General features: G+C 31.8%; 1 protein-coding gene across 1 annotated transcript; it reads left to right on the forward strand.

Moving 5' to 3' along the window:
- The first annotated feature begins 14,989 nt into the window (after positions 1 to 14,989).
- Positions 14,990 to 15,824, forward strand: LOC120077074. The gene is made up of 2 exons (XM_039030926.1): positions 14,990 to 15,344; positions 15,545 to 15,824. Exons 1-2 carry the CDS (start codon positions 15,123 to 15,125, stop codon positions 15,701 to 15,703), a joined length of 381 nt encoding a protein of 126 aa, XP_038886854.1. The 5' UTR covers positions 14,990 to 15,122; the 3' UTR covers positions 15,704 to 15,824.
- Positions 15,825 to 16,150: the final 326 nt, after the last annotated feature.

Here is a 16,150-nt window from a genome sequence, read left to right on the forward strand (position 1 = left end):
CTACATGATCGCCTATCTCATCGTGTAGCGCTACCCATTTGCTACACGATTGTCTACCCGGTGCCTTGCGCTCAACATTTCACTTTCACTGCTTTTGCTCACGCATACCCAACGCAGAAGCAACTCTTGGTAACGCCTCTTGCCAATACTTCAACAACTGTATCATATACAACAAAACGATTAATCAAATCGAATTTCAAAGGCCATAGACACATAAAAAGTAAGCCCAAATCTAGGTGCAGAAAGACATATTGAAGTAAAACCGTAGTTGGCTTTCATTGAGACATTTACACAAATAGTTGAGAGGCGTAACATAAGAACAAAAATTGCTGTGAGTTTAAGAGAGGAAAGAGAAGAAGAGCATACTGATCTGGACGAACGACGAACGACGAACTTCAGATCTTCAGATTTGGAATTCTGATCGAACGACAAACACACGAATCAGCGCGTCTGCTCATCATCTAGCGTAGCACGACTATCGTCTAACCTTCATGCCCATCACGTAGCGTTATCGTGTAGTCTATCGCTTAGCACCCGTGTATCTGCTATACAATCGTCCAGCTACTGCCTACACGATCGACGATCGTCCAGGGCTCGCCTACACAATCGTCCAGCGCCCGCGCATCTGCTATACTATTGTCTAGCGCCTGCCTACACGACCGTCGATCGTCTAGCGTCCACCTACACGATCGTCCAACATCCGCACATGTCTACACGATCGTCTAGCGCTGAGAGGAAAGTTGAGAGGCATAACAGTGAGACATTTACACAAATAGTTGAGAGGCGTAACATAAGAACAAAAATTGCTGTGAGTTTAAAAGAGGAAAGAGAGAAGGAGCATACTGATCTGGATGAACGACGAACGGCGAACTTCAGATCTTTAGATATGGACTTCAGATCGAACGACGAACGGCGGTATACGGATCTGGGCGACTTCAGATCCGGGTGATTGGGTGCGGTGGCACGGGTTGCACGATGAACAGACCTGCATGGAAGCCAGATCTACACCACGACAGACCTGCACGGGTTGCACAGTGGTAAGAGTTACGCTACCCATTGGCAAGGGTTTGGAAGAAAGAAGTGAGAAAGAAGAGGGGTTGAGGAGGGAAGTGTGAGAATGAGAGGAAAAAGAAAATAGGGGGAAAGTGAAGAGGAAAAAATTAAGCGGGTCTTTAATATCGGTTTAAAACCGACATTAAAGGTACCCTACAATGTCGGTTTAAAACCGACATTAAAATCCCTTTTTTTAAAAAAAAAACAAAAACGACATTATACATCCGATTTCACTTTTTTCAACCAACATTAAAGGCCAAAATTCTTGTAGTGACATAACTTTATCGTGAGTTCGTAAAAATATATTGTCTAGATAACATCCATACGCGAAAAAATCCACCACTTTGTATGTAACCAAATCTACTCGAATAGTTGTAATAAATAGTAAATATGAATTAGAGATGTAAATATTTTGTCCTCATAACTCCTTTTATATATAGTATAGACTGGTCGAAAGAAGATAACAAAGGGGAGAAACATAGAACTAGAAAAAGTGTTTATATGTTTGGTTTTCAAATCTAAATGATTACCAAACTTTGTTTTAGTTTTTGAATGTCTAAATTAGTGTATGTATTCTTAATGAATTTAAGTATTAATCCTTATGATTAATTTCTCAGGAACTGTTTTAAAAAATAATAATAATTTTCATTCAAAGATACACTTGTAAAATACTAATAGATAAAATTTTCTTATTTTTTTTGAAAAAGTTAACCATAAACTAAGGACGTATTAACAACAAAGGACTACACAAAGTCGCAAAGTAGATAAAAATAAGATTTTAACCTTAAAAAAAGTTCCATACTTCTTGTTAGTGAAAAATCAAAACCTACTCAGAAATTTGGCAAATTACAAATTTTCTTTTCTTAATTTAAGAGCATGTAAGATGATATTTTGAACCTTTTAAATTTTTGGTTGAAAGCATATGACCTAACCAATTAAGTTAGGCTATGAAGCTAACCTAGCCATATTCCATAATTATTCCAATTTTAATTTTGTGTGGTTAGGTTCAGAAAATTTAATTTTCGTGTTTTTCATTACAATTATTGAGTTTTTGGAGATAGTTACTTTATTTATTTATTTATTTTGGTTGAAATATAAACTAATTCAAAAGTAAAAAAAAAAATCATAATATTTATAAAGATTAGTGTTGAATTTGACCATACTAAAAAAAAAAAAAAAAAAACACTAGTATGCTATGGAGCTTCCAATTTTTGTGTATATAATTTGTGTTATTAATTCGGTCCGTACTCTTAGTCTTGAGATTAACCTATATAAATTTTTACTAATGCAGTCGAAGTATCCTCTAGTGTTAAAGTAATTAAGTATTAATAGTTGGAACATATTTGTTCACAAGTGGATCTCGCACGCATTTGTCGTTGTCGCGGGTCCTTTGTGGACTGAGCTGATCTTCGTGAAAGATCATCGTATCCAAGTGGTATCGAGTCTACCACACTCTGATGCCTAAGTTAGTACGAGAAGTATATAAGTTTAGCTAAGCCCACAAAAATAAGGTCAGAGCTCTCATTGGAAGATTACTCACTCTTCCCCTTTGGGTTGGTCGAAATGAGATATTTACAGCGCCCTTCCCCTGACTGCATGTGGTTACGTATAACTTTGGTGATGTCAGGGTATTTTATGGTGCTCGAGGCTACAAGACATCAAATAGAGCGTCGCTTGGTTACTTTCCAATTGGTATATATTTACCGATTTGGATGGTTGGCAAAAAATCTAAGGCTCTAACTTTTTCCTTTTGAGCCATGTGTTTCTCCATACTGCCTCCCAATTTTTCTTGGGCTTGAGTCCGCCTGTGGGCCTTGGGTCTTACTTGGAGGAACCTTGAATAATATTAAATATAAAATTGAAAGTAGCTAATTTTGTTTAATAAAAAATTACACTGGCACAACTTAAAAGTTAAAAGAATAAGAGAAATTTTCACATATAGAAAAAATGTCATTATCTACTGACATAACAAAAAAAAAAAAAAAAAAAAGACATTGATAGACTTCTATCAGCTTCTATCAGCCTTTATCAAAGAAGATTAAAATTTTGCTATTTTGTATAAATAGTTTCCCTTATTTTTCTACTTTTGGAAATCCCCCAAGAATAAAGATTGGCTTAAATTTCAAGGTTTGTGTTTTTGGAAGAAATAATCTATTGACTATTCTTTGAAGAAAATTATTTTTCTACCCAATTTCGATTTTTTGATACAATTTTAAATGTTAAAAACTGATTTTTATTATAAATATTATGATAATAGATGTCCATTAGATGCTCATGCCTAGTGTCTGTTGATCATGTGTCATACCCCCATTTTCCAAAGTGTTGTCTGACAACGTTATATATTATTAGTGTCCATGTAATCCACTTCCTATTTGCAAATTTTTTTATAAATAGTGACATTTGGTGAGTTTTGGAAGACACACACATTGGACAAATTCCATGAAAATTGGAGAAAGTGGAGAATTTAGAGAAATTGTTTATGTTACATTTTGCTAATTTATTTTATTTTGTTTATTTATATATTATATTTAATTTAATTTAATATTTATTTATTTTATTATTATATTATATTATATTTATTTTACTATTATATTTTATTGGTATCTGTGTTCCCGTTGTGCTCCTCAAGTGTACAATACGAGCATGAGCTCCTATTGTTTTCCTCGCTAAAGGTAGGTCATAAAGTATGTTGGTTTTTCCCTCTTTGTTATAATTAATAAATCTAATGTTATTTTACATATTTAAATTTCTAATTTAAATACAATATTTTATGATAGTGTTGTCATGACAAATCTCACAAAATTAGAATTTGCCGCCCTTGATATTAATGGTAATAATTATTTATCATTAGATCTTGATGCTGAAATCCATTTAGATGTTATGAATCTTTGAGAGACTATTAAAGAAGAAAATACGACTTCTAGCAAAACAAAGCAAAAGCTATGATTTTCCTTCGTCGCTATCTCCACGAATGATTGAAAATGGAGTATCTTACAATAAAAGTTCCTTATATCTTATGAAAAAAAATTAAAAGAGATGTATGATCATAAAAAAAAAAAAAAAAACCATTATTCTTCCTAAAACTTGTTATAAGTGGATGCACTTGAGGCTACAAGATTTCAAATCAGTAAGTGATTATAATTTTACATTATTTAAAATCAGTTTGAAACTGTTGTTATGCAAAGAGAAAATTATTGATGCTGACATGTTAGAGAAGACATTTTCTACATTTCATGTCTCGAATATGCTTATGCAGCAGCAATATCGGAAGAAAAGTTTTAAATAATTCTGAACTAATTTCATGTCTTCTCATGGCTAAACAAAATAATGAGTTATTGATGAAAAACCATGGATCTCGACCAACCAAAACAACACCATTTCCTGAAGTGAATGCTCTGAATTTCAATAATAATTGTGGTCAAGGACGTGGTTGTGGTCGATGTCGTGACCATGGCAAAGGAAGAAATAATTATTATTTTCGTGATGGTCGTTCTAATCATTTAAATTTCAAACGAACCACACAAATGATAATCACAAAGGAAAAGCTCCACAAGATAAGAGTTCAAAAAGTGTTGAAAATAAATGTTTTCGATGCAGAATGACTTGGTATTGGTCGCGTACCTATCGTACATCAAACACTTAGTTGATAGATCAAGCATCCCTGAAGGAAGAAGAGAAAAACATCGAAGCAAATTTTGTATACCAGAATAATGACATATTTGATCCATCCCATATGATAAATTTGGATGTGATAGACTTATTTTAATCTCCTGAAGGGAAAATCAACAGAATTGATGGAACATCAAGTGTTTCCTTTAACTTTGAAAAAATCTAGACTTAATGTTGTTTTTTTTTATTCATCTCCATATTTTTTCCTTTTAGTAGGTGTTAACATTTGTATACTCAAAATTTTGTTTTTCTTATTGTAATTATTTTCTTTTAATGAAGAAACCTAAATCATTTTCATATGTTGGGTGACTAAAAAATGAGTAAAGAAGATCTATGTCTGGCAAACAGTGCAACTACACATACAATACTTACAAGTAAAAATTATTTTTCCAAACGGACAATGCTGGAAGGAAAGTCAATACAATATCAGGTTCGTGAACCTAATTGAAGGGTTTGGAAAAACAAATATTATTTTTCCTAGAGAAACAAAATTTACAATTGACAATGCATTGTTCTCTAGCCAATCAAAGAGAAATGTACTTGGTTTTAAAGATATACATTCCAATGGTTATCATTCGAGGATGATAGAAAAAATAATATGGAGTATCTTTATATCATATCTACTGTCTCATATGAAAAATGTATACTATAAGAGTTGTCTGCTTTATCTTCTGGATTATATTATACTCATATACAAGTAATTGAAATATATGCAACAATGACCCTGAAGTTCATCGATCCAGACATATTTACAATTTAGCGCAATCGATGGGATCATTAAGGATTTATAATGATGAGAATAATTATTGAGAATTCAAATGGACATCCATTAAAGAGGCAGAAGATTCTTCAATCTAATGAATTATCATGTGATGCTTACTATCAAGACAAAATAATCATTAGACCATCACCAGTCAAAGTGGGGATTGAATCACCTGCAATTTTAGAACGAATTCATGGTGATAGATGTGGACCCATTAACCCACCAAATGGACCATTTAGATATTTTATGGTATTAATAGATGCATCCAGCAGATGGTCACATATGTGTTTATTATCAAGTCGAAATCTTGTATTTGCAAGATTACTTGCTCAAATAATCAAGTTAAGAGTATAATTTCCTTATTATACAATTAAGACCATTCTTCTTGATAATGTTGGTGAATTTACATCTCAAGCTTTTGATAATTATTGTATGTCAATTGGGATAATTGTTGAACATCCTGTAGCTCATGTTCATACACAAAATGGTTTAACATAATTATTCATGAAAAGTTTGTAAATTGCTAGTCCATTGCTTATGAGAGCTAAGCTTCCTACATCTGTGTGGAGACATATTATTTTGTATGCAGCATCACTTGTACACATTAGGTATCTTATCATAAGTACTCTTCATTACTATTAGCTTATGGTTATGAGCCAAATATTTTCAATCTGAGAATTTTTTAGAATTTTTGGATGTGCAGTATATGTTCCAATTGCTCCACCACAACGTACTAAGATGGGTCCTCAAAAGAGGTTAGGAATATATATTGGATATGATTCCTCATCAATGATTAAATATCATGAACCCCCGAAAGTGATGTATTTATTGCATGATTTGTTGATTGTTATTTTAATGAGATAAAATTTCCAACATTAGGGGGAGAAATCAAGAAGTTGGAAAAAAAATCACATGGAATGCATCATTATTGTCTCACTTAGATCCCCATATAAATCAATGTGAATTTGAAGTTCATAAAATAATTAATTTGTAAAATATAGCAAATCAGTTACCAGATGCTAAATCACATATACCACCTGCAAATATTCCATCGAAAATTGATATCCCGACACAACAAGTTGTCACTAAGGAGTCCAGAACATGCCAAAAGCGTGGTAGATCAGTGGGTTTCAAAGTTAAAAATCCTCGAAAAAGAAAATTAATTAATAGTAAAACAAACTTGGTTAAGGATGTAAATACCCATGAAGAAATCCTTGACATGACCAGTGAGGAAAGTGAAATACCTAAAGATAGTAATGAGATTTTAATAAACTATATCATGACAGAAAAAAAATGGAACCGAACTCATTTAATTATTGATAACATTTTTGCGTAAAACGTTACTCTTGATATTAAATAGATTTTGAACCAAAATCTGTTGAAGAATGTTGACATAGAAAAGATTGGCTTCAGTGAGAAGAAGTAATCGAGGCAGAATTAAACTCACTTTCAAAATGTCAGGTTTTGGACCATCGGTGTCAAACCTGTAGGATACAAATGGGTATTTGTGAGAAAGAGAAATGAAAATAATGTGATCACAAGATATAAAGCAAGACTAGTTGCACAAGGTTTCTCACAAAGATCTGGTATTTATTATGAGGAGACGTATCCTTTGGTGGTGGATGCAATTACATTAAGATATTTAATTGGTCTGACTGTATATGAAAATTTGGACATGCATTTTATGGATGTAGTCACAACATATTTATATAGATCTCTTGATGATAATATTTATACGAGAATCACAAAAGGAGTTAAGGTACCTGAAACATATAAATCAAATTTCTGAGAATTGTATTCAATAAAGTTACAAAGATTGCTATATGGATTGAAACAATCAGAACGAATGTGGTACAATCGCCTGAGTGGATATTTATTGAAAGAAGGATATCAAAACAATCTAATATGTCCATTTGTTTTTATAAAGAAATCATAGTCAGGATTTGTTATTATAACTGTAAATGTTGATGATTTAAATATAATTGGAACTACTGAAGAACTTTCAAAGAAAATAGAATATCTTAAGAAAGAATTTGAGATGAAAGATTTCGAAAAAACAAAATTTTGCCTTGGCTTAAAAATTGAGCATTTAGCAGATGAGATATTTTTTCATCAGTCAACTTATACAGAATTTTTTTTGAAAAGTTTCTATATGGATAAAACACATCTATTAAACATTCCAATGGAAATTCGTTCATTAGATGTGAAGAAAGATATATTTCGACCTCGAAACGATAATGAAGAACTTCTTGATCTTGAAGTGTAAACCCCGAACCCTACTTTTCCTACTTAGATATGTTAATGTATGAAGGATTGTATCAGCAACAGTGGAAGCACAAGGATCATCTAAGCATTCAAATTCACTAATTTTGGCAAAATATAAAGCATGCTTTTGCAGAAACAAGTGAGTTTCAAGATATACCTCTTGTAGAACTTCTTCAAAGCTCATTCTCCAACTGCTATCTTCTCCAAATCTTATTGTAGACCACCTCAAGATCTTCCCCACTATTCTCTTGGTACTCTAGATTGAGTTGTGAGACTCAAAACAAGCTTGAATCAAGGGTAGAAGAAGAAATGCTCACTGCAGAAAATCAGTTGAAGAACTCTTTCTTCAAACCAATTTTTCTCTAAAAAATCTATACAAATTACATGCCCGATTTTCATTCCAATCTTTTCATTATATTGCAGATCAACATGCAAAGAAAACAGTTGCATGAGTTATAGCTCATGCTTGGAGAAGACAAGGCAAAGATATTGCTTCTTGTGTGCGCTACTTCAAAAGATGGATAATGGAAAATCTTCATTTTCCATTTAAGTGTTTTGTTTTCTTTTCATTTTTCAATTTTATCTCAAAAAATCAAAATTTAATTTTATTAAATCTATTTTGATTTTAAAATGAAAATTTAATTAATTTCATAAATTAATTATTAAATAAAACTTAATTAATTTAATATCAAATATTAAATTAATTTTAACACATATCCATCTTTATATATTTAAATCATATTTAAATATAAATTCTCCTATTCTGTTTATTCTAAAATTAAACATATAATTACTAATTCCCTTTATTCTAATTTGAATGTTTCAAATTAACTTATCACGCTATTCTAGAGCTAGTCCGTTACGAGCTAGTAGGGGGACCTCGCGGACCTATAGATCATAGGCTCCAACGATTTTAGATTAATTGGCTAAACTCATTAGATTAAATTAATCCCCATTCGTTAACTAATGGGTCACTCCACTTGTTGCACTAGATATATTATGTCCACATGATTTAACCATAATCAACGAGTTGACCCTTCACAGGTTGTTCGTAATAAAGGCTGGGTCTAACATCTGTTTTACCCAAAGATTACGTCTTATTCCTCAAGTCCCTACTGATTCTCTAATGAATAATTGGTTTGTGATCCAATCACTAGACCAAACTATCTCAGCCCAGTGAGAGGATGGAGGCCCCTTATTCAAGACCTGGATTCAGTACTTAAGAGAACGACCTTTCTCTTATCCCTAAATCGGGTAGGTGTGAACTCCGTCTTGCACCCAATGACCCCAGCTATCTATCCGGTCTTACCCCTGAAATGGGAGTCTTATTGAGCCGACGCTGTTGAACCAACCCTTAACTATGTAAATCTAAGGGTGATCCCGAATAAACAGGAGTTCATAGTTAGCTCAGGATTAAGATCGAGTTATCTAGGTCAAATAGTCAGTCTTAAATAGTAAACAACATTATAAAATAAGAGTGACAGGTTTCGTGGTTCGATCTTGCACAAAACTCATTTGCACAGGACACTCCACTCCTCATGTCTCAATATGCATGAATTAGGATCACTACGTATGTAGCACTTTATAACTCTTTGTAATAACTACAGAGTAGACCGCATCCAATAGTGTTACCAGAATAAGGTACCCAACCTTATTCATATACTATAGATCATTTTAACTATTTACTCGAACCTGATCCACTTGTATGTCTCCACATAAAGTTCAAGTACTCATATAATAGTCAAGGGAATTAGATTTATTGAATTTCTAAAAAACAATATATTCAACAATAACTTTATCGAATTCTCAGAATAAGTTCTAATGTTTACAAACCATGAGTTTTAGGACATAAAACCCAACATGGTCATGACTAGGATTGGACTGAAATCTACTGACAATTCCTACCGCATAGCATATATCGGGACGAGTACACAACATTGCATACATCAAACTCCCAACTGCAGATGCATATGGAATTTGATTCATCTCCTCAACCTCTCGAGGTGTCTTAGGACTCTGTTCCTTAGACAAGTGAATTCCATGCCTGAAAGGTAAAGATCATTTCTTGGAATTTTGCATTTTATACCTAGACAACATCTTGTCTATATAAGATGCTTGAGATAATGCTAATGTTCTGTTTTTGCGATTCCAAACTATTTGGATTCTAAGAACAAACTGTGCTTTTCCCAAATCTTTCATTTGGAATTGTGAAACTTGCCATCTCTTAACGTCAGCTAGATATTCTACCTCATTCCCAATGAGTAGAATGTCATCAACATACAACACCAGAAAAGCGACAATTTTATTGACGATCTTCTTGTATACACAGGATTCGTCAATATTTTGTTCAAAGTCATAAGATTTGATTGCAACATCAAATCTCATATTCCAGGATCTAGAAGCTTGTTTTAATCCATAAATGGATCAATTAAGCTTGCAAACATTTTGCTCTTAACCTTGCTGCATAAACCCTTCTGGTTAAGACATATAGATACTCTCTTCAAGATACTATTCAAAAAAGTTGTCTTCACATCCATTTTCCATATTTCATAATCATAAAATGTAGCTATGAACAAGAGTATTCTAATAGACTTTATCATGGCAACTAGAGAGAAGATTTTTTCAAAATCTAATCTCTCTCTTTGGGTAAACTCTTTTGCTACAAGTCTAGCTTTGTAGGTATGTACCTTACCAGTTTGGTCTCGTTTTCTCTTATAGGTCCACTTACAACCGATGGATTTTACCCCTTTAGGTTGATTTACAAGATTCCAGATAGAATTGAAATACATAGATTTCATTTCAAGGTCCATGGCTTTAATCCATTAGTCTTTGTCCACATCGTTCATTACTTGATTAAAAGACAATGGATCCTCTAAGCCATCATCTAGCATGATGAGTTGAGTTTCAGTTAAACCCATGTACCGGTCAAGCAGTTGCACAACCCTCTCACTATGACGAGACATTCTCAACTCTTGAGAATGATGTGGAGTCTTAGTTTCATCAACAACTCTTGTTGACGGGCCTGTTCTATCAACAACTCTTGTTGAAGGACATGTTCTATCAACAACTCTTGTTGATACGTTTGTTGTTTCTCTGGATATTTTTTCTATTATTAGCTTACTGTGAGGTTGATAATTCTTTACATAGTCTTCCTCCAGGAAAATAGCATTTTTCGACACAAATACCTTATCTTCCTAAGGATCATAAAAGAAACCACATTTTGTTTCTTTTGGGTAGCCTACAAATAGGCATACTTTTGAGCGGTGTTCCAACTTTTTAGGATTTTACACCAACATATGTGCTGGACGATCCCAAATCTTGAAATGATGTAAATTTTCTTTATGTCCCATCTAGAGCTCGTAAGACGTTTCAAAAACGTTTTTCGAGGGAATTATGTTCAAAATATACGCTGTAGTCTCAACTGCATGTCCCAAAAAGAATTTGGTAACTGAGCGTAACTCATCATGGAATGCTCATGCTTAGTATTCATTGACCATGTATCCTGCCCTTATTTCCCAAAGTATTGTCTGTCTCAACAAAACATTATTAGTGTCCATGTAATTCACCTCTTACTTGCCAAATTGCCTATAAATAGTGGCATTTAATGGATTTTGGAAGACACACATTGGACAAATTCCATGAAAATTAGAGAAAGTTGAGAAATTTCTTGTTTTATATTTTGCTAATTTATTTTATTTTGTTTTATTTATATATTATGTTTAATTTATTTTATTATTATACTATATTATATTGATTTTATATTTTATTGATATCTGTATTTCTGTTGTGTTGCTCAAGTTTACAATAATTTTATTAATTAGTATTTTCTTTTTTATTCCTATTTACTTATTTATTATTATTATTTTTCTAAAAAAACTTGTGGTTAGTTGTGATAGTGCGCTTAATTGTGGTCAGGTTATTTTATTAGTATTGTGGGCAAAACGAAGCTCAGCACGTTAAGGCTGCAAGGCCAGTCCAAGACGAGCCATCCAAGGTAGGCCTAGGTGACCACCCCCATTGTGGCTTGTTTTGGGCCTAGTCTTAGCGAGTCGAACTTGACCAAAACATAAGAGAATGGTATTGTAGAGCAACGTGTAAGGTTTGTTTGAAAGAATAATAATTCAAAAAAGAAAAAAGAAAAAAGAAAAGGTGATAGTTTTCTCAAATTTATAGTAAATACACTCTCATTAATTTGCAACACTTCGATATTTACAAATGCTAAGCATGCTTGCTAAAACAAATCCAAAAGAAATATGCATGTTCAAAGACATGTTAGAGTAGGCTATTCTTAAAGATAAACAAAATAGTCTTTTATCCAATCCCAAATAAAATAAGGTATTTATATGAAAAATATCATTCTTATAAGGAATGTCAAATAAAAGATTACAATCCTTTGATAAGATTAAATAGGGTTGATGAGTTAGTTCCAAGTAAAAACACTAGATAGTTCACAAATGTTATTAATTATTTATATACATTTGACCATTAAATGAATGCTAATCAAACGAGATAAGCCTACATCATAATGGAAGAGTTATGAGATGACTCAACATTTATTTAATTAAAGTCAAAATTGTCATATTAGATAACAAATGAAAGTTGAAGACTTATTATCCTCAAAGTATGAATAAGGGTGTTGACAATGATTAATAGGTCAAAGTCATGAAACTCGAGATGAAATCTATGTACTTTATCTTAGTCTGAATTTTTAGATTTTCTTAATGGGGGTAAAATCCATATGATATGAATAGATCTACAAAAGAGCCATGCATGTGTAGATAAGAAGATACATCTTCAAAGTAACATTCATGGTAAATGGTGAAACTCGAGAGAAATTAAATTTGTGCATCAATCTTCTCACTTGTTGTCATAATAGTATTTAGGCAACAAAATTCAATCTTGCACATAAGATATGTAAAAATAAATGTTTTCTTTTATAAAAAGAATCTTAAAATGCATCTATAAAAATAAATCAAAAGAGTTTATTTTCAAAGATCAAATGCAGAAGGTTGCAAAATTGCATATATACTTCATTTGAGAAATAAATTAGACAATTAGAATATTTGAATATAAGGTTTGATAAAAGTATCATAACCTGTGACTTAACAAAAAAAAAAAAAAAAAAAAATGAAAAATCATTCATTGCTAAGTGAATATTTCTCATACTTAATGTTGGTGGCATATTACTCATCGTGAATAATGTAAAATTTCAATCTACTATCTAGCATAAAAGACGTTTAACTATCTTATCAATTTCAAATGAGTGATTTGGAATGACTTGGTATATTTTTAATCAAAATTGAGATTTTAAAGACATAATGTTAAATTTGATTCAAACATCTTACATTTACAAAATTATTGTTAAATATTATATGTGCATCTTTACAAAGAATGATAATGTATCATTCGGAATTAATTAAGTCTAAAGAAAATTATCCTAAGACGTCTCAAATGTTGAAGGTGTATGATTAATTATCTTTATCTGACTATAAATGAGACTTAATTTAAATGAAGTATACAATTGATTAATCATATCGATTAAACTAATGATATGATCATTGAATATAAAATTAATAATTTTTTCAAAGTATCTATGTCTTTTATTTTAGAAAACCTACCCAAAGTGTTTTGTTTACATTAGTCTTTTTTTTTTTTTTTTTTTTTAACATATTTAAGTTGCTAAATTTAAAATAACAAAAATATGTAGAAATTAAAATATGTATTTCATTTTTCACAGTCATTTTTAGAAAAGATACCAAAATACTCTGTTTACGTTAGGGTTTTTTTATTTTTTTATTTTTTTTATTTTTACATATAAGTTAGCCAATTTAAAATAACAAAAAGATGTACAAATTAAATATATATATTTCATTTTTCACAGTCATTTTGTAAAAGAATACCCAAAATAAGTATTTTTTTTTTCATATTTAAGTTAGCCAATCTAAATTAACAAAAATATGAGAAACACAATTGTAAATTTGAATTTAGCTAAAATTGAAAAATATGAAAATTAATTTATTTTAAACTTAGTTATATTAAAACAATCAAGATGATAAATTTAAAATAATAAAATCTAACTATTGATTAAATACAAAAAGTATTTCCTAAATTTAAGATTTATAAATTTACATTTCATTTTCAGACTCCCTAAGCATTAGGAATATTCAAATGATTTGAAAACTCGAACAACTCAGACTACCAACCCAAATTTTAAAGGTTGAGTTGGTTTGAATTTTTTATACTTTTTGGATTGGGATAGATCTGAATTACATTTTTAAAAATTCGGGTTGACCCAACCCAACCTGAATTTTTAATACTATATATATATATTCAATGAAGTTTGTAATAAATATCTTGTATTTGATATATATTTGAGTTTTATGAAATTTTAATTATTAATATGTATTGTACATAAATTTAAATATTTTAAATTAATAAAAAAAGAAAAAAAAATAATAATCCGACAACTCAATCAAATCCAACCAACCCGAAATTTAAGGATTGGATTGGGTTAGGTTAGATTGGAGATCCTATTTGGATCATTCGGGTAGCCAACTTGAACAACTCAAATTTTTGGGTTGGTCCAAAAAATCCCCTAAATCCAAGTCAAGCTATGTAAAAGCCTACTAAGCGTGCACCCCAAATACAAGGTTCTAAAACCGATACTTCCCAAATTTATCCTCCAAATACAATTTTCTTAAAACTAGGCTAAACTCCTAGACTTAGCTTTTCCAAGCTTAAAATTTCAAATTTGCACGTGAAATGTGTCCTTAATAGTTTTAAGTAAAACTAATGATAAAAATATTTTAGAATTTTTTTTTTTTTGAAAGTTTTAAGAATATGTTCCAAAGTTTTGGAAAGTTTAAGAATATTTTGTTTACACAAAATACAAAGATTAAGGATTTTTTTTTTAATGTAACCAATTTTTTTAATCTTAAATTTAGCTATTTATCTAATCAATTCCAGAAATTAAAGAATAGGTCCGCGATGGAATTCCAATAGGCCACACTATATTGTACGACATCGTTTCAATTAACCGCAGTGATTTGAAAATAGCCAGCTAAGGCCACCCAATATAGTAAAGAAAAACAATAGAAAGTGAAATTAATGAATATTTACCAATTCAACGGCTCCCATCTCCTAAATATATTATTCTCAACCATTTTCCAAAACGAGAAGCAATGTCATAAGTATAAAAAGGCTTTGTATGGCTTCTAGACATTTGCCCAACCACACCAATTACAATCCCAAAATCTCTCATTTGTCTTCTTTCTCTTCTTTCTTCTGCTCTTCCATTCTTTCTCTCCTTAACAAGAGGGAAAGAACTTCATTTCACTTTCTTTTTCTTCCTCGGTTGTTTTTCATATATATCATGGGTGCCTGCGCTACCAAGCCTAAGGTCAAAGCCGATGACATGCTTGTCATCCCCGCACCCGAACCTGTTGATCATGACATGGTGAAGAACACCGAGGAAGTTCAGGTCGTGGAAGAGGAAAAGAAGATCGATCAAAACGATGAAAAGAAGAAGGAAGACAATGAGAAAGTTGTCGTCCAGGAGGAGAAGCCCCCGTCTCTCGCCTCCTTGCTCGTTGAGGTTTACTCTTAATCTCTTTAATAGCTTGAAAATTTCATGATGTAATTTTAATAGCAGGAGATCTTGTGTTTGAAATTTTATGATGTAATTTCCTTTTTGAGTTATATTAACTAATTGGGTCTGAGCCCGAGTAATAAAAATGATAGAATAGCTGGGATGTCATATCGAAATAACTCTAAATATTATGCCTCATTTTACAGAAGGAAGCTGCTCCGGTGATGGAAGTTTCGAGTGAGACGACGGCCGAGGAGAAGCCGAAAGCAGAGCCACCGAAGGAAGCGGTGGCGCCAACAACTGCAGCAGCAGAAGAGAAGAAAAGCGAAGAGAAACCAAAAGAAAAGGAGGAGAAAAGCGTATGATTTGAAGAAGAAAGAAATGACGAAACGCTCTTTCACTTAGAAATCTAATTTTCGCTTCTGATGAAAAGCTATTCATTATTCAATATGCTGCGTAAAGATTGGTAATCTTTTCTAAGGTGTGGGGGGGTCTGTGTTTCCTTTATCGATATTCAATGATTTATTTTTTTATTTTTTACTTTGCTCTTAACTAATGAAATATTTAAGCTTCGTTTAGTGTTTCATTCATGGGTTTGCATTTTGGAAACTCCTTTTCATCACTCTCGTCCAAGTTAAATTAATGCTAAATTATAGAAAATATTCATGAACTCTAGCGAAAGGAATGAGTGAACTGATAAGGTGAAGTGCACGATCGAAACATTATATATATACATTTAAGTAAGATAGGGTTCCTAGTACGATTGTTAGCTCCAAACATGTTGGAGTTTGACTTAGCTGGTCACTCAGGGG

This window comes from Benincasa hispida, chromosome 5 (genome assembly GCF_009727055.1).
Source record: "Benincasa hispida cultivar B227 chromosome 5, ASM972705v1, whole genome shotgun sequence".
In the NCBI taxonomy this organism is placed as follows: domain Eukaryota; kingdom Viridiplantae; phylum Streptophyta; class Magnoliopsida; order Cucurbitales; family Cucurbitaceae; genus Benincasa; species Benincasa hispida.